The 24,329-nt window shown below is 45.8% G+C and overlaps 1 protein-coding gene across 4 annotated transcripts in view; it reads right to left on the bottom strand.

The window, feature by feature from the left end:
* The window catches only part of PRKG1 (protein kinase cGMP-dependent 1), a 392,537-nt gene that overhangs the window by 345,680 nt on the left and 22,528 nt on the right, over positions 1-24,329 (bottom strand). Inside the window, exon 1 of one of the 4 annotated variants that reach the window (XM_042862970.1) lies at positions 21,521-21,915. The exons of 1 other annotated variant lie outside the window; for it this stretch is intronic. In XM_042862970.1, the coding sequence (XP_042718904.1) occupies positions 21,521-21,831 (311 nt within the window). In that variant the 5' untranslated portion in view covers positions 21,832-21,915. Of the gene's footprint in view, positions 1-8,439; positions 8,491-8,894; positions 8,950-21,520; positions 21,916-24,329 lie in introns of those variants that run through there. 2 more of the 4 variants (XM_042862973.1, XM_042862972.1) reach the window with 2 other exon arrangements.

The raw sequence follows: 24,329 nt of genomic DNA, 5'->3' as shown, positions 1-24,329 counted from the left end.
CTCACTGCCAGGGCTGAACCTTGCAGCAGTAGGAATGAGTAAGAATGCAGCTCCCTGCAAGGTGAGAACTTAGCATTCACTAATAGGCAGACCTGGCTTAACAGCACTGCAACAGCATCATTCTCGTTCTGTTTCTTTGCTGCTGCAAAAATGTAGTTCAAATTAAATGCATTAGATGAACAACAATTGCCTGTTTGAAATCCACACAGAGAAATGTTTAGAAGTGTTTACTTCCATAAAATGTGGCTGGGGATTACAAAAAAAAAAAAAAAAAGATCTTTCCAAAAGGAGCACACAGCTAAGTATTAGGCCTGCTCCAGCTTCCCAGAAACTACTCAGCCGAATAGAAACGCACTGCAAAAAGTATCAAACAAAACTCTGCAGAACTAACTTGTGCCTAGACAAACCTCCTTTTCATAAAGAGCATCTGTTCAAGTGCAAAGACTGCACACCTCCATAGGTTTAGGAATGCTCAAAGCCCATGTTCACACAGTACTTCACTGTTTCTAAGCCCCTGTGCTCACACGCTGCTCTGGAATGGGACCTCAACATCCTCCTCTTCAGCGAACAAAAGCAAGAAAACCTCTGGCAGAGATCAATGTGTAAGCCTCAAGGACAGCATCACTAAGAGCAGCCAAGTTAAGTCCATTGAATAAGACGTTTTAGAAGTTCTCTTTAGAGATGCCCCTTGAGCACAAAAAAGCCCACATCCTCCAAAAACCAGCAATGTCTGGCACAAAAGCCGTGCTGTACAATTGCTGTTGCTTACTGTGTTATTATCCAATCTACAAGCAGGCTGCACATCCCACACAGCCACCTATTCATCCAGATACTTCATCTTCTGTTTACGAATACCGCCGCACGGCCAGTCACACACACAGCGGTTTAAGAACAAGAGCCTGGAAATCAGAAAGCCTTCCGTGATATCCAAACGACTGTCAACAACGCAGCTGAAATCTCTTTCCTGTGCTGCTACCTAGTGTGGGCATCTCTTCAGCTCCCGCAGAAGACAGAGGCAGCAAGCACAACTTTCAGGGATGACTTTTCAATCCCTCAACCACCAACTTCAGCTCTGCCCTCGGGAAAGGTGGTTTTGAAATGAAAGCGTTTATGTTGTGAGGAGAATTATTTCAGACAAGTCAATTACAGAAAGGTGGAGGTCTGCACCTGCAGTGCCCTGGGACATCTGGCGCTGCAGGCTGGCAGCAGGTACTTCTTGCATGATAGCAATGCAATAGAAATGCTGGCTGGCTGGCTTTAAAAATGCAGCCTGCAAAAGGATAAATGGATCCTCTTTTAAGACTCGCACACTGTGTGGCAGCAGAACAGGACAGAAAAGACCTTCTGGTAAAGTCTCAGTCCTGCTCAACTGCAACACTGTTAATAGCTGATAACTCTGTTTGTTTTGGCTACGGACAAAAATCGCTTTAAACGTTTCTTAAAGGGAAACGTAAATATAACTCAGGAGAGCTATTCCTGTCCCATTAACTGGAAAAACAGCAGGATCCAAGTTCAGGGCGGAGTAACATGGAGTCTTTACAATGCTTGCTGATGTTCATGACAGCGCTTGCCTTTCCCACCACAGACAGCAGCAGTGCTGCTTCAGGTCACAAGAGAACATTTCTGGGAGGGATCTGAAGCATCCTGAGCCAAGGCCATTACTGCTTAGCTGGATGGAAGAACATGTTCTTTGGAAGAGTACACTAAAAACAATTCAAACTGACATTTTGTTTAGAGAGGCAACAGGGAAAGCCACCGTGCCCTGATCTAAGCCTTTAAAAAAGGAAAATAAACCTCATGTTTTCATTTTGCTTGTATGTAAATATGACCTGTAGTTGCAAAATAGAGGAGCTTTGTAGAGAACGTGTTGATGAGAGAGCTCCACTTAGCACTTCTAAATATATCAATAAAACGTGCCATTCATTTACACTGTTGCTCATTATATCATATTCTGATATTCAACGTCTAAGAAGCAAAATCACAGAATCACAGCATGACCAGGGTTGGAAGGGACCTCAAGGATCATCACGCTCCAACCCCCTGCCACATGCAGGGCCACCAACCTCCACATTTCATAGCAGCCTAGACTGCCCAGGGCCCCATCCAACCTGGCCTTGAATACCTCCAGGGATGGACGGGGCATCCAGAACCCGTCTGGGCAGCTGTTCCAGCAGCTCATCACTCTCGCAGTGAAGAACTTCCCCCTGACATTCAACCTAAATCTTCCCTCCCTCAACTTCAAACCATTTCCCCTTGTCCTGCAAATCATGTCCAAAAATAATTTAAGGAAAAGAATGTTAATTTCTCCTTGAATTTCCCTTATTGAAAACTATTGTTACAATGAAAATGCTGTATGCAAGGTTCTTTGGGGAAGTTTTTTTTTGTTAACTTCTGTATTTAAATATATCTCACCCCACAGATCTTCACCACCCTCTTCTAGGCTACTATTTTCCATCCTACAAAAACCCAGCTTTAGATACTGGAAATGTTTGGCACTGTCAGCAAGAAAATCATCTCCTCCCAACACAATGTGCCTGCTTCTGAGATGCCTGACACCTCTGAACAACTCCCACATGAGCTTCATTTTGAGAAGTCATTACCAATACCTCCCAACAGGATCAAACAGCCACTTTATTAGACGAAGGAAGCAGCAAAACTTCGGGCAGCTTACCAGAGGTGAACACGCATAGTAAGTGAATGTCAAAGCAGGAATGGAACAAACTACATACTACACACTTGGCTAAACAACATGGTCTTTTGAGGAGTGGTGTTCTCACACATCTCTCAGTTTTGGTGCTCACATCCAGTGTAACTACGCTAGAGACTTTTCACACCAACAGAAATAGCAGAGAAAACATATGTACCCATATGCTGCAACACCAAGGGATGCAGCAACACCCAAACTCCTCCAGCAGGGTTCAGTTTGCAAGACTGAGCCATGGAGATCCAGACAAAATGTCTTGAAGGTCACAGCAATATATCTTGAAAAGAACCTCCTACTTTCAGGGCAAGAGTTTCTCCATCAATCAAACAATTATCCACATACATTTCCACTCCTGGCAGCTCCAAGCAGCAAGCTGACTGGAGGCAGGTATGAGGACTGCAGCTAAATGGCAGCTAAAACAGTTTCCCAAAGTTTATTAGCATATTTTGAGGTCTGCATGGCTTCACAGTGATAAATGAACACTTACAGAGAGAACTGCATTCAGATGCCCTGGAGAAGAAAGTCACAGATAGCTGCTGCAGAGATGGACTTCACCCTAGTGGAAAAAGCAGGAAATCTGCCAAGTGGATGATAACCTAATTTAAATAGATGCAGAAATCCAATTAGAGATCCTCTGAGCAGAGACAGCTCGCTCTCGTCTCTTGGATTAGAGGCTACAAACACATTGCAAGCCTTTCTAAATGTGCTGTTGTCCAGGCAAAATTAATGTGCTCTGCAAAAACACTTTGCTTCTCCTCAGCAGAAGGGCATCAGTAGAGAAAACTATCACGACAGTGCAAATATACAGCTTTAGGTTCAGTATGGGGCTTCACAGAAAATGTGATTTGTGGAAAAAAAAAAAAGTGACAGATTTAATGCCAATTACTGATTCACCTAACACTTCTGATGGATGGCGCTGTCACCACGTAAGTTGTTTCACTGCTTCTGCTTTTCTGCTGCCTGGCAAAGTCCCTGGTTTAAATAATATAGGTGTTCAGGAGCAGAATGCAGACAAGCATTTGGAGCCTTAGTCCTTTAATAAATATCTCCAGGAATATTTCTTCCTTTGTTAAGGGTCAGTAAAAAGACTGACAGTAGCAGCCATGCTTTGAGAGAAAAATAGTGGAAGGATGTATGGGTTTACCTAAATAACATCCTCACCCAGGAGCTAAGGAGCAGGCGAGCGCTGCCGCTGAATCTGCTCTCAAAAGGTCGCTTCGGGGACACCGCGGTCCTGAGCAGAGCTGTGGGAGCACCATTATGCGGGCTCTGTCTAGTCTACTAATAAACCAGATTACATTCGGACAAGCACCTTTTGGCAGACAACATGAACTCTAAGGAACCAAGTTGTACAACTTTATAACATTTAAATGGAGACAGAACAGCAGCAGGAAACACATACGCTGCCTAGGGAAAAGCAGCGAGGCTGGGGATCACACCAGGAGCCAACCACCAGCAGTCTCTCTCTATTCAAAGTCAGATCAGGGACAAATGGTGATATTCAAAGTACTGCCTTCTAATCTGTATTTCCACTGCGTGAGTACCAGCCATCCCTCTGAGTGAGCTCTGAAGAACATCCCAACAGCAACAATCTTCTCAAACTTAATTTAGGAAGTCTACCAAGAGTGCAGCACCCATGAAGTCCCTACTGCCTACTAAAGGAGAACCTTTACAGATGTTGGAAATTCAGATAAATCTTTCCACATACACTATCCAGAGACAAACTGGATATTTGCAGTTCCACCCCATCCAATCAAGAGTAAATGCAAGTCAGAAAGAAGTTAAAATAATTGTTTTGAAGAGTAATCATGACAAAAAAATGACATCAGAAGGGTACCAAGTTTAAGGGGAAGGCAAGGAGAAGAAGGACTGATTTCAAGGACTCTAGGAAATGGCTCTCCTTTGATCAAAACAACTGCCCTCCAGAGGATCTGAATGTTTCCAGGAACTTCGGCCTGAAAGTACACTGTCAAGAGAAACATCCTATTTCTTGCAAAGAAGAGGATATTTCTGCAGTAGCAGCACACTAGTAACCTCACATTTTATGGTACCACTTGCCCTCAGGGAACACCAACAGGAACGGATACATGCAAAAGCAAAAGGAGGAAGCAGCAACATAAACGTGTACTGGCAAGGTAAGGCCAAGGAACAGCATGTTCACCTGGGACTTCATCCCTCTAGCAAGTTTTGATGATTGCAGTGTAAGGCCACCCCCCCCTACAAGCAACTGTAACCTACTAGCATTACAGCCTAGCAGAAAAGCAAGCCATAATCACAGCATGAGAAACACTGAGGTGCTCCCAAGGGAAAGTTCTGCTCTTTACAAGCAGGACCATTTCAACAGGAAACAATGGCACTGCTTGTTTCTGGAGTATAGCCTACAACATGCATTAAGTAGATTGCTACTCTGCCTCCTCCAGAGCCAAGAAAGCAATTCCTTTAATAAGACAGGTATGCTCAAGATTCATTCTGTTGAGACATACATGTTTGCCATCGCAGGATGGGCAAACACAGCAAACAAGGCTCTGCTCTCAAAGGCAGGGTGCATGAAGTGTAGCTGAAGCTTGCTGATGTCGCAGCAGGGGATGAGGAATCCCCTTTCAAGCACTGCAGATGCAGACTGGGTGAACATAGATGGGATGACAATAATGCAAGCACAAGCGCAAAAAGGACAGACACATACTGATATGCTGGGAGGTAAACAAAGAGCAACAAGAATCACACAAGAGGAAATACCAAAATACCTGAATCCCACTCAGAGGAATGCAAGACAGCTCAAACAGCTGCAGGAAAGATTAACTTTTTAATCCTCAATTGGCAGACCCTAAAAAACCAACTCATCATTTCAAATGATGTCCCACATCTAGGATTTGTTATATCTGATGAAATCCAAGGGAATATCCCACTTGGACATTGGTATCCCATAATTCAGCAATAAGTTCTAACAGTATCTCAGCTTTCACTGTTTCTCCCAAAATACAATGTACGACACACAGAAGAGGGATGGGTTTATTGTGCACCAATTTAAGAGCACCTACTGCAACGTATGTTATAGCTGTGGGCAGTTATCAATCGCCCTGCTGCCCGTAATTTATAATGAAGAAGCACTGCAGGTCTGCTGCCATGGTCCTTAAGAGCAGACCATATGGAAGGCTCTAAAGGGAGTGGAGAAACACCTCTCAAGACAGCGAAAAGACAGAAGTAAGCCAGAAAAGAGCACACAATTAAGTGACACTTATCTGCACCATGTGAACAAGAAAGTAAGTTTGCTCATATGCCTATTACGCATCATGTTTATTTTGTTTTCCTTGCATTACTATCCTGTATTTACTCTCCTCTTTCCCAGCACCCTTATGTCTTAGCACCTTCCCACACCACTTTCAAAACCAGAATTGCCTGCTCCAAGCGCAACAATGTTGGGTCGTCCTTCTTTCTCTTCTGAGTACCTTACTTGACATTCCCACTGCATCACACAGTTCCCTTTTCCCTATCCTTCCAGCTCCTTCACTGGGCTTGAGGCAACCACAGCCTGCAACGGGACACAAGCAGCTGAGCCTTGGACAAGGAGGCAAAGGTCTGCAGGAAGACATGGCCAGCTTATAAGCAGAGTAAAAGCAGAGTAAAAACTCTTATAAGAGAGCAAAACAGGAGGGCTCTGTAGGATCAGTGTGCAAGAGGCAGAAGTAGGTGATAACTCACATTAGGTTTGGTGGGAAAAGGGGGAGGGGGAAACACACACAAAAGTGGAACAGTAAATAAGCATACCACAAAGAACTGGTGAGAGTGCTCCTCCCATGAGCATGAGTTCCTCTAGGGAAACAGTTTCCTCTGTCCCAAATACTTTACAGAATTAGGAGTGCAGTTTTGTTCACTCCTTGAAAAGCATCACTACAATTCTTTCACATTTCAGTTTGCTCCACAGTACACAGGCTGCGTTTTGGAAATATTTACAAGAAGCAATACACAGTGAGAGCTAACAAGAGATGGAGAGAATATGCATGCCAAGGAGTTATTTTGGAATAGGAAATAGGAAACAGGAACTACTAGAGTGAGCTGAAACAACTCAAAAAACTTTAACCCTGACAGACCTAAATAGCATTACTTAGAAGACATTTAACTGCGTTTTAAAGATGTTCAGACAGTTCTTTGCCTCAAAGTCAAAAGCAAATACAAGTCCACAGAATACACATTAATAATACACATATTCAAGAGCAAAAAGATCAGCCCAAGCACACGTTAAACCAATGAGCCAAGGAACTGACTGACATGAGCTCCTGGGAAAAAACCTCCCCTGTAGTGAGTATATGAAACAAAAATATACAAGCCTTTCAAGTGAACAAGCAAACAGCAGAACTTGCAGTTGTTGGGTTTTTCCCCCCAACCTAAATTCAGCCTATTAACTCCTGCCTGCTAGCAAACAGCCACAGCAGCTGGAGGTAAGAGACAGCTCTGTGACAATACCAAAATCAGCAGCTGATCTCTATGCACTTCATTGATTACTTGCCTACAGAACTGCACTTTTAAGCTTGCCTTTGGAGCAATTTTCAAATATTCTTTAGTTTTGAAGGACTTCAGCTTATTTGCCCTATCCCATGCAGTGCGTAGGTCACCCACTGGGTCATGCAGGATTCACCTGTTCTAAATGAAATTCCTCTGCTCATCTAACACAACTTTTTTTTTTCTTTTTTTTTTAATGTACTTTAATTTTACCTGTGTTCCTATGAGGCACACTCACTCCAGAAGCAAAAGCCCCTGTAATTTCTCCATGATGAGAACAGATACCCACCTCTTGCAATTGAAGTAACTACTCGGTTTTGTCTACTTGTGTCAATTCTAAACCTTTTGCTTATCTTTAAACCTTAAGACAAAAGCTCTCTAGAACATTATTTGTAATGTCCCTAACCTGATGCTAAACACATTACTAAGATTTGGCTTCCCCCATTTTTCTTTCTCTACAGCGCATGATTTTAGCGGTCAGTGGCATTAACACTACAAGGTACCCAACATACCACAGTGTTTCTTTCCTCCCATACCATAACTCATAGAAGTCAGTTGAAATCAAAGGCAAGAGGCCTAAAAAACACAATAATCTTCACCTGTCGGTTTTATGTATACACATCTGCTGGTTTTTGGCAGTGATGTGAGAGAGCTGGTATGTACTGTGCTGTTCTGTCCAATTTCTACTTGCACAATCTGCCTTTAAGGTCAAGGAATAAAATCTAACAAGTCTTATATATGGTGAATAGTAAATCTGCACTACTTTCTTTTATTATATATATAATATATATAATTATATATATATATATATAATTATTATTATATAGGAGGGATATGATGCTGTTCTATGTATAAAGGTCAAGTAAATTGGCGCAGTCTGTGGAGCTCTAATGCCTCCGTATTATTAAAACAGAATATTTAGACAGCCCCTTTCAGAGAGAAAGAAATCTCAGGCTAATATTTGTCCCTCCAATCTCAGCTGATGTGTGCACACAGTTTTGTGTACACTGAGTAGAACATGACAATGAATGTTTATTTGTTCTTCGTTTGAATTATGACAACTGTTATTTTTGAAACACTCCATAACATTTTAACAGGTTGTTTGGATAAGCCACAGCTATAAATCCTGATCAGCTGTCAAGCAAGGAAAAAGCTCTGTGTTACCTTTTGGCAAGAAAATAAACTGGTAAAATAGAGAAGGGAGGAAACAGGGCTAAGAGGGGGTGAAAGGTACTTACCAGTTTGCTTAACCTGGGTCCCCAGCACAAAATAGTTGCCTTCTACCATCTTCCTGTAAAGGGGTGATACTCAACCACGAACATTTCCATACAAATCACTGAGCATGCCACACAACTATCTATCAAGGCACTTTCCTCAGATCTCCCTTGCTTTCACTCAAAGCAGCTAGAGGGTTTTTTCATCTTTGAATCACAGTTTCAAATTAAACAGTTTTGACAATCATGCTGACGATTATGCCACAGCAAAAAAGCACAACACAAGATCACTTTAATTACACAGCTAATAGCACCTACAGAGACACTAACACTGCAAAAAGCCCCCACAAGACCCAGGAAAGGCAGCAAATGCATGGGGGAACAATGAAATCCTATCTATCTAAACAAATCCAATAAGAGCACTGACAGCTAAATGCCATGACTTGCTACAAACCCATAATATCCAAGAAATTCCTCACCTGAACCTAGTTGGGAAACTGAATTTCTAGTGATGTTTCCTCTTTGATATTCTCCTACTATGGCCTCTGAGGTCCAGTGAATGCTGAGTGCTGTCCTGTGCTATGAGACTGCACTGAGGAACAACAGTGCAATTCAAAACTTAGTTGCTGTCTCCCTGATATCTCCCTGAGCTTCAGTTTTATATTGTCATATTTCTTCCCCAAGCAGCTCAGAGAAGTCCGTAGAGTCAGGAGAGGTCGAGGAGAACAAAAAAGTGCCAGACAGAACCAGGATTTGCAGGTGCTCTCATTTCACATTCTGGACGGATCCACCCAGCACACACAGCTGGAAGTTAAGCAGCAGAAACCCCAAACAACAGCCATACCTTCCAAGAATTCAGCTGGGCTCCTCAAAGCCTTCAGGCTTAGCGATGGGGAGAATACGCAGACCAAAGCTTTAAACTGAATTTTAGCTACTCAGAACTGTCAGGAGTTCACATGCCTGGGACAACTCCAACAGCAATAAGCCATATTTTAAATACTGTTGTGCAATATGCACTCAAGTTAATAACAAAATGCTATATAAACCACTCATCAATCTATACCTGCACTCAGTTCTTTTATTTAGGTGGAAACATGGGGAAGATCCTCCTCCTGTGAAAAAGAACACCCAATAAAGGAGAGCACAGGCAATTTAAGTGACCTGTTTTTGTTAAAGGCTCTGCCTTGTCGTTTGCTATTTAATTAGCTATGAAACCTAACTTCTAATCACCAAGTGTTCATGCTTATGAAGGAATTAGAGTTAACACACTCTCTGGGATACAAAAATTAGAAATTTACAAAGGCTTGTTAATCAGCACAGAAAGCCAGACAGAACAAAGCCTGCATAGCAGTGGGCAGACAGGAGCTTGTGCTGCTTCCTCCCACGCAGGTGTGATACCTGGTGTCTCACCTCTAAACCCAGACAAATCATGAGGCAAAAACGTGTGGACAGACCAGTACGTCTGGATCAAGCAGGTGACAGAGGAGAGTTCAGGGGGATCTTGTTTTGTTTTATGCATCAACTGTGTTGAAACTACAAGAGCCCATAGATGCAGCACTCACAGGGGACTGAGGAGAGCAATGTGGATGGACACAGGGGCTGTATGCCTAAGAGCTTGCCTTTCTTTATTTTCAGCTGTAACAGATGTCCTCTCCCTGCTGCTCACAATTATTCTTTTTGCAGAGAACAGAAGCCACGAACAGCCAAGACATTTGCAGACAGTATAAAAAGAGGTTTTGGGGGTGTGAGGGGGAGGGTCAAAAGCAGACATCTGTTTGTTTGGCACCTAAATATAGCTCACTTAACTCAGCAAACATTTTTTTCTCTACTGTGTGCTATTTTCTCTGTATTTAGAGACTGTAAGGAGCCAGCTTAGCATCACCATTCTATTATATTCTCAGACGGGGAATTTGCTTTTGTTCCTGAAAACAAATTTCTGCCACAAGTGACCATGGCCACCCAGCTGAGTCTTAGGCGCAAAAAGGCAGCTTCCAGCTGAAGCTCCAGCAGCAGGATGGCCTCTTAGCCTCAGCCTTACCCGAAGGCACTCTGCTAAGACCCAGCCCAGGAACTCAGCCTCTGACAACCCAAGCAGATGCATCACAAGGCGACTATTCAAGATGGGCCTGCTGTCAATTGCTCTATTTCATTCAGCACAACACAGGTGCCAGTACAAGGCAGGTTTAGACAGGCTGTACTCAGAATTGGGGCTGCTTCTAAGAAAAGCCCTTTTGGATGGTAAGCAAAACTAGGTTTCATTGTTTTGAGATTGCTGGTTAAAAAGCATGATAGCCCTTCAGATATTTTTTTTCAATGGAATCACATACCTGTTCAGCTGCAGGATGTAGAGAACTTTTTTTGCAATGAAAACTACCACACTGTAGGGCTAGACCTATGTTGAATGGTTTTTTTTCCATTATCACTGAAACCAGTTTTTGCTTGCTGAAGTTCTATCATAGAGGCAAATCGCTGTCAATGCAGCGTCTGATTTACCTCTTTAGATGAGTGCCAAAGGCACAGACAGACAAGCCATTTCACTTCTCAGAAACCCTCACAGATACTTTTTGAAGAGCACAGGCAACAAGTGACAAAGGGTAGTTTTTTACTCCTAAATAAAACCATACCCTACAATTTTTTCCAATGCTTTCACGCTAATTTGCTGAGGTAGCGGCCCTTTATTCTCAATATATGTACTGCAGAAAAGTGCACTTGAGTCTACAAAGCAATCCAGAGAAAATGGTATCAAGGTATTCAGTGGCCGTGGCTGAGCAATTCCAGGATCACCAACACAAACAGATAAAAAAACAAGACTTTCAGGTCTCCAAAAATGCACAAAGTGCCTGGAAGGTTGAAAGCAAGCAGATAAAGGTGAAAGGAAGAAAACCTGTACAGGAGAACAAGTAAGACAGGCTCTTTCCTCTGTAGGCACTACTCAGGAACTAGCATCTGAGCCTTATAAGGGTCTCCAATATACATAAGAGCTTTAAATACCTGTAAAGATCCTATCTTCCTTGTTCAAGCATGCACATTTTATACAGTTGTCTCAGCCATCACTAGGACACCTGCTTTACTTCCACCTACACTTCCAGATCCTACCCAAACTGGGCACCAGTTCATGATGTCTTATGTTTTTCACATATTCATAAATTTTGTACTGATTTAACAAAGTTGCCGCAATGCTCTGGAAGATTATTTGACTGTATTTCAGCTGCCTTCCTTAGTACTGGCCTCACAGACTAAATTTTTGCAGCCATTAAGTCCAGTAAGTTTAACCAGGTGAGACGACTCTCATTTATAACATTCGTCCATCACAGACTGCATCAAGAACCTCTTGCAGTGGATACAGGTTTTGTTTCTGCTTTTTAAAGAAGAAACAGGTTAATTTTGGTTAAATGTGCAATAGAAAGAGTCCTCAGTAGCTTGTGGATGGAATTGCTGATCAAAACGAAGGTAAGAAAAAGAGCCACCATGTTCCAGAGCTGAAGTCCCCACCTGAAAATTGAGAGGCATGGCCTGGATCTGTCCGATTTCAACCAAGGCTCCCAGGTGTCCATCCTCACTACACTGCTGTGACAGCCTCACGCTCTGGGGAAGCTTTTCCATTCGCATCTGCAAATACCAGGATTATGCCTCAGCCCAGGTTTACCACCCCGAACGAGGTTCCATCAGGCTAGTGGCTGACTCTTTTGAGCTCTTTTTGGCTTTCTAGAAAAAAATACTTACTGTACCTTTGCAAGACTACCAGCATGGAATCAAAAAGTTGGTGTCTGTTTGATTCTGTCACTTTTGGACTTGCTTTACCTAACTAAATAACAGTAACAGTCATCTCCTCATCCATCCTCGGCTGAAGGAAAACAAGCTGGGAATTTTAGGGAAGCATCAGTTTGCTCCTAGTCATGATGGACAATGTATGTTTGTGGAGTACCTGCCACAATGGCTGATAAGGAGGTAACACTTGCAAAGCAGACGGTAGAGCAGCTGCTTCATGCATGACAGAAGCAGAGGACTGGTCTGCAGCCACACAGAGCCAAATGTCCCTCATCCCACTGCCTAATACGTATCAGTAGCAGTGACACATTCACATCCCACTGTCACCATTACTGGCTCTTTTACTCCAGCTTTCAGGCTTGCCATGTCTGCAGAAAGCATCCCTTGATGGTGCACACCCTCCTGCAGGGACATTAATAAATCTAGCTAATGAATGGAGGGAAATAAAACGGATAGTTAGCATTCCCATGGGACTCCTCTAATGAAAGACTGCTGGGTTGCAACACAGTATTCACCCCGCAACAGATCCCTGCACCACTGCCAAAAAAAGGCTGCATGAGCTCATTACACCAAGGCAAGCTGTGGCTCTGACACACCACGTCAGAGTCACTTAAGCAACAAAATAAGTGAGCTGTACCACCTGTGTCTCTTCTCCAAGCAGAAATGCTGTGGAAGTTCAAATATCTTCTTGCAGAAACAGGTCTAAGTTCAAATGGTAACTCAATTGCTGCCTCTTCCTTTCAGAAACTTTAAGCAAAGCTCTGACCACAGCAACTTCAAGTAAGATCAGAGTATCTGCCTTATTTAAGCTTCCCCAACGTACTCATTATCACAGTATCTGAGTACATCTGTGTTGGGTATACTGCTAATGGAGAAAAGCCGTCATCTCTCCACGCTTCATTTCTCTCGTGTGCCTTGCAGATCTGCACTTCTACTGGGAAAACAGAAAGCAATCAAGTATCTGATGAGCAGGAGATGTTTTCTCCCCTTCTTGCAATTGCTCTGCTAACAAGATTTAAAAATGCAAAGACGTGTATGGGAGAAAATATGTCTGTGCACATATACACAGCTCAACTAGTCCTTGCCTAGCAAGTCTAGATAAACAGCACCACGAGAGCACTCAACAGTAAGTTATGTACAGGCATGAAGGCAGAAAACCCTGTTTCTATCTGAGGTTTAGTCCATGTTTTATCTGCACTCTGCCCACCAGCAAGACATGACTGTTAGTCTATAGGCACTGCAAAGGGGACAAGCAACAACAGCTAACCTCAGCTTTACGTCAGTACTGGAGCAGCACTTCATCAAGCTCTGCACCAAGACATATCGAGTAACAGCTGAATGACATCCTGCCATCATCCTGCATGCGCTGCAATGTTTTGTCAATACAACTCAAAGCCATTGCCACTGAATGCCCCAATGCAAGGAGAACAGGTCACTGCGTGTCCTTTTTAGTGCTGGTTTTCAGGGCAGCAATGTGAGCTATCGGTCTTTTGGCTGAGCTGAACAAGGTCCAGGCACCCACCTGACGGAATTGCTGTCTGTCTGTAACAGGAGGCCTGTGGGACATCACATCTGATCAGCCACAAGGCACTGATTTTGTGCAAACTGACACAACAGAAAAGCTGTATTGTCAGGAAAATCAAGCTTCCCGCGCTGTCTTATGTGACAGCCACTGGAAGCTCTCTGACTGCTGATACATAGAGGAAATGAGGGAGGTTTCTTAGGGAGATGTAAAGCCTAACAGATGGGACAGCTTAGCAGAATGAAGAGCTTTGGGGCTGAGAGGAAAAAGATAAGCAGACATCTGTAGGAAGAGAAAAAAAACCTTGGGGAAAAGAAGGAGATGCAGGAATGAAGAAGAGATCCAGTAAAGTAAAGGAGAGTAAGGAGGAAGAGGCCCTTTCCTGGGAAGTGCAGCTTACCTTGCCATAGTGGGCAGAGAGGATAGAGGGGTAAAAGCAGAGACAGGGCTCTGGGAACACAGAGCCAACACGTGTCTCAAAGTATGTGCCTCAAAGTGGACAGAGAACACCCCTGGCACACACACAGGGATCTCTGAGGGAACGTGGAGTCTGACATGAAGAGAACAGACGCTACAAATTCAGCCCCCAGATATCAACTTACAATGTTGTTTGTGTTCAGCTACCAGTCAGTGCTGAAAGATGGAAGAAGTACCAACCTCTTTGCCTTCCTCAGCCCGGTTTCACAACACCTGAAAATTCAATTTTTCTGTCCTAACTTCTGATGAAAGAGAAAATTTTGTCTTGCTTCAGCAAGTTCTTGCTGCTGCCTGCTCTGCATCTCCATGCAGGTTTCCCAGCAGGTATCCAGCATGCTGGCCGAAGACGACAAACGTGAACTGTTATCACAGCTGTCACCAAGACCACATCTGCAGTGATGAGCAACACGGCTCAAGACTGTCATTTATCATGGGCCAAAACCATTCATCCATTTCATTTAATTAAAAAAATAATAATAATAATTAAAAAAAAAAAAACAGTAAAACTACAACAAAATGTAGTAATTACCAAAAAATGCACACCTCCTCTATGTGATCAGGTTTAGCTACCATTACAAACTTCGTTCAAAACCCAATACAGAAATTTACCAATGTAAATCATACTGAAAATGCACGGCAAACATTTGCATGTGTTTGTGCATGTATTTCCAACTCAGAAAGACAATCTTCCATTCTAACTTAAGGAATTTCTCAGGTTCCTAGGGGACATGATTTTCAAAGCATATCAATAGCAATTAAGACAATTAAGGTTGTTTCAAACAAGCCTGAACTTGGAGCCATGTGGCATTATTTGCATCACATTTGTTTTAACTACACCACTGTTACCTTCCTGCCTATTGGCTCAACATGCTGTTTGAGTCACGCAGCAATTGATTTCTTCTGTTTGTCAGAGATATTACCCACCAAGAAAGTTATTTGCCTCGTTTAGTCTACGGATTACAAGAACACTTATGAATTCCCCTCACCCAATAGATCCTTGCATGAAGTTCGCATCACATAGGCAGTTTAAATAGAAAGAAGCTCTGAGAGATCCCAGGGACTAACTTCTGCTGGGTTAGGCTATGATGAAACATCGAGCAGAGTATGTGGGCATCTACAAGGCTACATTCTCCCTTCCAGACAACCCAGACAGCCACCTGATGACTTCTCCTACTTGTTTGATGACCCCTCATCAGTAATGAAGAAAACGAGCTGGCCTGCTTGGAGAGTTTGCAGAGCCACTTCCAGCCTACAGCACAGAGCTGCTCCGTGGCTCTCCTAACACAGTTTGTGTGCTGAACGGGAAACACCTCCAACAAATATGCTCACAAACCAAGTCAAAAAGGGGAGTTTGGAGAACAAAACACAGATGCAGATACAAAAAATGCCACAGTATGAGTAGGGGCCCTATTTCGGGAACATCCTACTCCAAGATTGCTACTAACAAAAAAAAACAAATAACCCTAACTCTACTTTGCAATGTTAAAGTCTGGGAGCCCATTTTCTGCTATGAGACCATGCACCAATGTTCAAGTTTGGCTGTGTGTGCTCAGGCACTAGTTTCCAAGGAAACCAGTGACTGCATGAACATTGCAAAATGCAAGTCCTAGCTCGCTGTTTCACAAGTACGCTGTAGCTATCTCCCTGACACAAACCCTCCCAGGTAGATGCTGTTCCACTGCTTCTCAGAGACCTTTAATACAATTTCAGACTTCAGGGTGTCAGTATACACAGTATGTATTGAAGCAATGCCCACACTTGCAACCACGCCACTTTCTATATTTGTTCAGAAAAGGATAAAGGAATAATTTGATAAAGGAGTTGTTTTAGGCTCCAGCATAGCACACACTTCTGTTTTTTTTTTCTGCTCTTTTAGATCTTCAAAACAAAAACAAGCTGCACAAAATGGCATGGACTTCTCTGCCTGCACATACCCCCTGGAAATGTCAAAGCAGCAACTGAAAAACATTCATACAGATATTTATTCTTTAGCCAGCTACAAAAGCAAGCATTCTGGCACCACAAAAAGCCAGAGTCTACAAATACTAGCAGCGCAGGCAGCAAGTGGTGTCATTTAAGACAGTAAATCAAAGCAGTTTCCTGGGAGCCCTTACCTTAAGACAAGGTGCACATTCCATGACTTCTGAAATTTCAACATCCCACAGACTCCATTTCAAGCATTATAAGCAAAGAAACCGTTACATATCAAGCCACTGTGGTATGAGTTTTTTGTTTGTTTTGTTGTGGGAGCAACCTGTCTGGAGCTTTGTGCTGCTCCATACATTTTTGCTCACAGTCAGCACAACAATGGGGTGGGTTTTCTTGATTCACTTTTGATGTGTAGGATGCATACTGCGTTTAGGAACATAGGATGTGAAAGCACAGGACTACTTGCACAGCAAGTCTGGAGAGAAGGCATTCATGTCCACAGCCTGGGGCAGTATTTCTGCTGAGGTACTTTAGAACTATCTATCACTCAATGACACAGAGAAGAGCAAAAAAGCTAATTCTCTAGAAAGTGAACTTACAGATATGTATTTCAATTAAAAAATAGTTTCTGCCTTAATGACAGCCTTTTGTTATGAGCTATTATCTTGTTTAAAGCTACTATGCTCTCCAAATAGTTTTGTTTTGCATACAGTCACCAGTAAAATTTCAGAACAGCTTCTGAGCAAAAGTGATTGTGCTTAAAAACTTGGTATATTACACTATGCTGCTATGATTAACATGCAAAGTGGCAGAAATTCAAGGAGTGTGTGCTGCTTACTGCTACTAAGCAAAAGTAACAGAAATGGCAGCAAAGTTTAATCCTGCCTCCCTAGTGAAATCAGCAGTCGGGCAGAAAATCACAAAACAAATAAATGGCGTTAATGCCTTATTTTTGACCCTTCCTTTGACTAAAACATCTCTGGTCATTAGTTTACATTCAGCACAAAGGTTACCTGCCTAAAGAAGCTTATTTCAGAGATGCCCTATAGACTACTTGCCAATAGATAAAAATCTATGTCCCCTGCCTAAGAACTAAATACAACAGTTATTTCTTACCATCCCTGGCCACCAAAGCCTCAGGAGGCTGACTCATAGGCAGAAGGAACCTATCAGCAACCTCACCGTGCTGCTTCACAAGGCATTAAACAGAGAAGACTGAGGCGTGAGTCACACATGTGACCCAGTGCATAGGAAAGCCCCATCCACCAGCAGTGGCACCTCGCTGCTGCCAAACCTGGCCTGTCAAAACAGAGGAAAGCAGCATTTGACTGACTCGCGTTCTGCACTGTCTTTGACATGCCACATGTAAAACTGCTGTCAGGAAGCATATAATCCTCTGCAGTGGAAACTCATCCCTGCAAAGCGTGAGGCCCTGCTCTCCAAGCTGCTCTGGGAAAAGGAGGCGAGCAGACTGGATGGCAGGGGAACCAGAAGAACACACTGCTCACGAGGCAGCTCTGCAGGGCTGCCCCAGCCCATCTCACAAGTAGGACCAGGCTGCTGGGTGGGCAGCAGGTCCCATGGACCCAGAGCCAGCAGCATGCTGCCTGATGTCAGTTTAAGCATAAAGCAGCAGACCCAGGCATACAGATTCCTCCTCAGAACAATATTAAACCGCTTTCAGATTGAATCAGCATTCTATCATGTAGCATGTAAAAGCAATTACAGCAGTTCATTGCTTAATCTTAAATGAATTTCAATTGGTCGCTGGACACATCACATGGAATTCCAGTTTCAAACAGAAGAAAAATGAAAGGTTGCATCACCCTTGCCTGTTTACATCTATGGCTGCTGACAGCCTTTGCTATCTTCTGCAGCACAACAGCAAAACCTGCATGCAACACGACTATAGAGGCCACCAGTCCTCTCCTCATTTCACAGCTCCTGCCCTACATTTCAGGAAGCAATCACTGCAGCGGTTGTTTCCCTTCCTGATCGCAGGCCCCTCATCAATCTCTGCTTTGAGTGGTCAAACGATATTGCAACCATCGTCTGGATTATTTTAGAAACAGGAAAGTGTGGGCTTTACGAAAAGGGGCTGCTGGTTTCTCTAGAAGTAGCTGCTGAGTTAACGGACGGCTCCTAGGTACCACGGCATAGATATCATTTATAAATATCAGCAGATCATTTTATGTTCTGAATATGAAGTGCCTTTCAAATATTTCTGGCTTTTTATTACTATTATGACTGCTTACAAATACGCCCCTGGCCCACAGACATACACATTTGCCTTCAAAGAACCAATTTAGTTGTTAAATCTCTTGTGCATATGTTGTACTTTCCCTAAGGCTATGCAATGAAACATCGTTTTTGGATTTTTAAACCCAGAATTCTTTAATACCACTCACAGACTGCTCCTCCCCTCACAAACGAATCTCTCGTATTTGGAAGATTTCCCAACTTTACATTTGAAGCATTCCTAAGTCTGTTAACTCATAAAACCAAGACTTTTTCCATCTTACTCAACAGTCCCTATAAATGATGCAGCACGTTGCCTCAGCTCAGGGAAAGCAGTGACAGAGCAAACACCACCTCTGACAAGAGGAGATGGAGCCCTACACATCCTTCATGCTCATTAGCTCTCTGCTTTGGTTTCTATTCTGCTCATACAGCTTTTTTTTTCTCTTGAAAAACAAAATATGCTGATTACACAGCCTTCAAAAAATATAATAAAAAGAAAAAAGGATACAGCTGTGACCAATGACAAAATGAAACTTCCTTTTAGAGTAAAAGTCCTGGCTATTTTCTCATTTTAAGTACAAAACAGGAAAGCAGAGAAACAAATGTTACATCTCACTGAACAGCCTGGCTATTCCTCTCTCAGAACCTAATTCAGGTTATTCTCTGGCCTGCAGCTTTGTAAAATCTTAATTGAAATAACTGTTGGTACAAACTTTGTCTCACGGTATCACTTCAGTGCTGGCAGGCTGTTAGCAGGCAGAATATATCCCGTGAGGGGTCAGAGGTGTGGAAAAACAAACAGAGCAGCAATCTGAGGAGATGGAGGGGAGATAAAGATTTGTCACTGCATTTTTCAAGCAGGGAAAACCACCCAGACTTCTCCAGAGTCTTTTCCCACTTACTGCAGCCACTTCTGGCAACCTCTGGGGTGGGGGAAAAAAAAGAAAAGCTACTTCGGACAACTTCTTTTCTAGTTACCTGCATACAAAGACTGATAAACGTGCCACTTCTGATGCTTGGATTAGATGATCTCAGAGCTCTTTTCCAACCTTAACAATTCTATGAAATGTCCAATATGCCTCACTGGTCTCCTAACTCACAGGAAATCAGCAGAATGTGTCCTGCATATTTTAGTCATGAGCTCTTCATGTGAACTCGTATTTTACATTAGCTAGATAAAAAACTAATCAGAGCCAAAATAAGCCCAGCTCTGCAACGGTGACTAAAAATGAATGCTTCCTCTGTCTCCTCGGCATTCCACCTTGTACAATGCTGGAAAATGGGCAGATATCAGAGGCTGGATCCCATCACCTCAGGAGCTGTTAGAATTCAGCATCCACTGGATGAAAAAGTCAGCCCTACTTTTCACATTTTAGTCCTTTTTTCCTGCTGTTTCCAGATATTCTCTACCTCAACCTTCAGTACCACCACGATTGCATTAAACAATGCATCCTAAAGATTGCTAGGCACAATCTATCCAAGAGGAAGACTTGCTTTTAAATGCTGTGCAAGCCATGTTCGTAGAGGTGTGAGAAAAACCATTACTTAGGTATTAATGATCCCAATAAATTAAACCAGGTGCAATTCCTCAGTCTCCCAGGTGCAGACACCACTAACAGCAGCTCGTCTGGATTTTAATGATAAGCACTCCCGGTAAGTGGAACACACAGCTTACTTTTCTGTTTTACATAGGGATATCTTCCTTTCCATTCAGATGCTTATATTGAAAATGCTCAGCAGTGCCATACCCCATGGACTCAGTAAGTGACTGAAACAACCGCCTAGCCACAGATCTAGCACTGCCTTGCAGGCCAGGTGTGAGGCATTGAGAGCTCCTGCTCATCAAATCAAGGCTGTCCCAGCAGAATAGTGAATACTTCCTAGAGTAATGCACACCCCTGGGACTATGGGCAAGCCGTCTTCCCCACCTCAGTGACAAAATGTGCAGCAGCAACTTAGCTCAGAGCACTGTAAATGGCACAAGGGGACAACAAGTTTAACACTGACCATGGGAGTTCAATACTAAGCACTGCTTCGGGCAGGCAGTGCACTGCACCCTGAGTGAAGGTACGAGAAGGCATTTACAGAGACGTTAACTGACATTCAAGCTGGAAAATGTTAATTCAGGCCCTGATAGGCTTCCTACATGTTCTGCTGTACGCAGCAGGGACTCAAGATTTGCTCTGCTTAAAGCTGAAGCTTAGGAGGCTCATTTAAAACCCAAACTTTCGGTTCAAGACTTAAAAGCAGGAGAAGCACACCAGCTGACCCTGAGCTGCAGGGCAGCGGCTGGGGTCGTTCCACACCGGTCCGCTCCAGAACAAGGCCTCATCCTGCTGCCACCCACCGCCGTTTCGTGGGGTTACCAAGGGGCAAACACACAGCCTTTGACGGAAAAACGCGTATCTGTGTGTGTGCGAGGCTGGTGTGCGCTGTGGCTGAGGCACAGCGTGTCCCTCACAGCAGCCCTATCGTGTACGTGTCCCGAAGGCACACAGGTGTGCAGGCGGCACGGAGCAGCACCCCGCCGCCCTCGCCCTGCTTCAGCTGCCCGGAACCGGGGGGGCTCAGCAGCCGGCCCACCCCCCACACAGCTTCCTGGGGAGTCTGGGGGCATTTTGTGGGTCCACCACAGTTCCTCCCCGCCGCCGGATTGAGCCGCAGCCGTTCGCCTTAAAAGGGCAAAATATCTGCGGAGAAACGGCAGCGGGGAGTCGGGAAGAGGGTCCCGGGGCGGCGGCGGGGCTGAGCCACGGCTGCCCTCCCCTCCAGCCAGCCAGCCATCCCTAGCGGGGCGGTTGCCAGGAGACGGCGGGGCACAGCAGGGCGGGCAGGGTGAGGCGGCGGAGTCCCGCCGTGCCGGAGCAGCGAGCGGCCCCGCGGAGGGCGATGGGGAGCGGCCGGACAGCGGCGCGGCTTTGGTATCTTTGATAGGAAGGGGTCCGATGCCGCTGCGCGGCGGGAGGCAGCGCCCGCCAGGTGCCACACGTGGCCGCGTCCCGGAGCCGGGCGCGAATAGAGAGCTGCGGTAAAGGTGGAAAAAGCCCGGAGGACGGCAGCCGCCCCGGCACCGCGCGCCGCCCGGCCCCTCCCGCAGCCCCGCCGCCCGCCGAGCCCTCCGCTCGCAACTTTCCCTCCGCCGCGGGCAGGCGGGCGGGCGCTGCTTACTGCGGGCTCTTGGGGTAGAAGGGGAGCGTGACGTGGCTGAGGTCCTGGATGTCGAAGGCGGTGGGCTCGGCCGAGATCGCCTGCCGCTTGGTCCGCTGCTCGCCCTGCAGACTGCGGGCGCTCTGCTGCTGCGCCTGCCGCGTGGCGGGCCGGATCACCGAGCGGTACTTGTCCAGCTCGTTCTGCAGCTTCTGGATCAGCTCGTCCTTCTGGTCCAGCTCCAGCTCCAGCTCGTCGATCAGCGCATCCCGCTGCCGCAGCTCCTCGATTTTCTCCTGCAGCGCGTACTGTAAATCCCGCAACGTGCCCATGCTCCCCGCTCGCCCAGAGCCTCTCCCGACAACTTTCCACTGGGAGCCACCCGGCGCTCGGCCCGACTTCCCCGCGCCCCCTCCGGCCCGGGGCCCCTCGGCCGGCCCCCCCCCCGCGGCCCCGGAGCCGGCTCGGCGCGGGGCGCTCCCGATCCGCCTGCGCCCGGCGAGGCTGCGAGGCGGCGGGAGGCAGCTGGCACGCGCTGGCGGGCGGGCGGCGGGGCGGAGGGAGGCGGCGGGCGGGCGGGCAGGGGCGAGCGCGCCGAGGCAGTGCCGCCTGACGGGGCCGGGGGCAGCTCCGGGGGCCGCGGGGGGAGCCCCCGCCGCGGGCCCCCCCCTCCCCGGCCTCGGCTGGCGGGGGGAGGCCGCCCGGAGAGCCCGGCCCCGGGGCGGCAGCGGCTGGGCGGGTCCCCGCCTCGCGGCGGGCGCTCACCTCTAAGCCCTCCCCTCCCGCTCCCGCCGCCGTACTTTTCCTTTTTAATAACTGGTGAATCGGGGCTTTCTGCTCCCGGTGGCACGGCTCCCGCTCAGCCTGGCTGTTTCAGTGGGGATACCGGCCAAGCGGCCGTGCTGGAACGGTGGGGCGTGCGAGGCTCAGAGCGCTAAAATAAGTTGAAGCCGGGGCAGCAGGTTCCGTGTAGCCCCGCTGCTTCCACAAGTGCCGGCTTCTGCCTTCCCAAACCCACCAGCCTTTTCTCAGCAGTGAGACACCGCTGCACACCAGGCTCTGCCCGTGCCGTGCCGTTTGCGGGGCTGTGACACAAAAATAAGAAATCGAGGAGCCACGTTGGCACCAAATGGCTCCGTTTGTCTCCGTGCACGAGGGGAACAGCTGGGCACCGTGACAGCACTGCTCCCAGGCCTCAGAGAGGGGCCGTGGGCACACTGTGCTGGGCTTTCTGGTAACGCTGCACCACGGGGAGGAATCAGGTAAAATCCCTGCAGCACAGCTGGACAGAGCCTGGGCCCTGCCTGAGGCAGCATGACTGGGCCACAGTTTCCTTCCCAGGAGGTTGGTGTGAGGAGGAGAGAGTAAGGATGCAGCCGTGGATGGGTTCTGCAGTGTATTTTACCTACGCAGCAGCAGGCAATGCCAACCTCCTTGTAGGGCATGAGCAGGCAGCAAGAGAGACCCAGACAGTGTTTATGGAGTTGTTTTGCTCTTTTTGGCATCGCATAGCAGCACTTGGTTGTATCCAAAGTTCCAGCTTTGACCCTGAAGATGGTCTTATAAAATTAAAAAATCAAACAAGAATGGAGAAGGAATGGCAGCTACTCCCTGTCCAGCATTGCTGCTTGAAAGGGCCTGGGCTCTGCTCAGAAACCTGGAGTAGGGATCTGCAGGTTGGCCAACATACTTGGTACCTCCATTTTGCAAGATGCACATGCAAAAATAATTTATAAAAAAGGTTATGCTAAATGCTTCTTCTTGACACTCCTGTGCCAGGCACAAAAGCAAAGTTCCCTGGCTGCTTTCATGGGTTGCCGCCATGCTTTAAGTTCAGGCAGTGCTTTTTGTACAGTCCCTCCATTGCAACCTTCCATAACTCACTGGGAACAAAAGTACCAAATATCTTCTGAACATTTCCATTTTAAATATGACTGGTGTTAAATAGATGCATGTGTGCTGCCTGCAAACTAGAAGTCAGTGATAAAACAAATGTAATAGCATGGAACAAATATGCTTACAGTCTTACTGTTTTCCTCTCCCCAGAAGCAGTGTGGCCCCCCGGACGAGGAAGATGCGATACAGCTAGCTGAAGCCCACCAGGTTCCCAGAGAACAACAATCCTAGGGGAAACTCATGTATAATTTCTCAATGACAAGCACTAAAGCCACACTGCTCAGTTCTTACTGGAGGTACACAGCCTGCAACTGAGACAACATTACAGAGATAAGAAAGGATGCAGAGAAAAACATGAGAAATTATGAGAAATAAAACTGGCACGGAATGTAAGTATATGTAAAGGGGATCTTTGTTTACAGGTGGAAGACAAGTTTGCATAAAACCTAGAGGAGAGACTATGGCTCAATTTTAGATCTGTGGCTATAACCAGTAAACTTGTGGCTGGTCTTCCCTGGTTACCAGAGACTGAAGCACTCTAAAGATCTTCTTAAGCTGCCAGCTGAGCTCTGCCGCCCAAAAGCAGCAGCAGGTTTCCTGTTTTTGGTAAAGAACACCTCAGGTAGGTGCTACCACCCCCCTCCATAAATTTTCCTGTCCCAGTGCTCCCAACTTCATGTTCCCATCAAAAAATCACAGGCTCTCCAAGCAGCTGCTTTGTCTTCCTGAGCCTCTGAATGGAAAGAAATGGCTCTGCAGAGAAGAATGGCAGGAATGCACAGACTGGATCAGCTGCAGGAGAACGGGGTGAGGCTGCATGCAGTTTGTTAAGGGAGTAGTCATCATCCTAAAGTGTATTTCTACCCGGCCGTTGCAATGCTGTGCCTTGCCTTGCCCAAGAAAAAAAAAAAATAGAGCATCTGCAATCTACCTG

Source organism: Lagopus leucura, unplaced genomic scaffold (assembly GCF_019238085.1).
Source record: "Lagopus leucura isolate 7727_CA_CO unplaced genomic scaffold, USGS_WTPT01 Super-Scaffold_739, whole genome shotgun sequence".
In the NCBI taxonomy this organism is placed as follows: Eukaryota; Metazoa; Chordata; class Aves; order Galliformes; family Phasianidae; genus Lagopus; species Lagopus leucura.
This window is presented reverse-complemented; position numbering and strand designations above follow the sequence as displayed.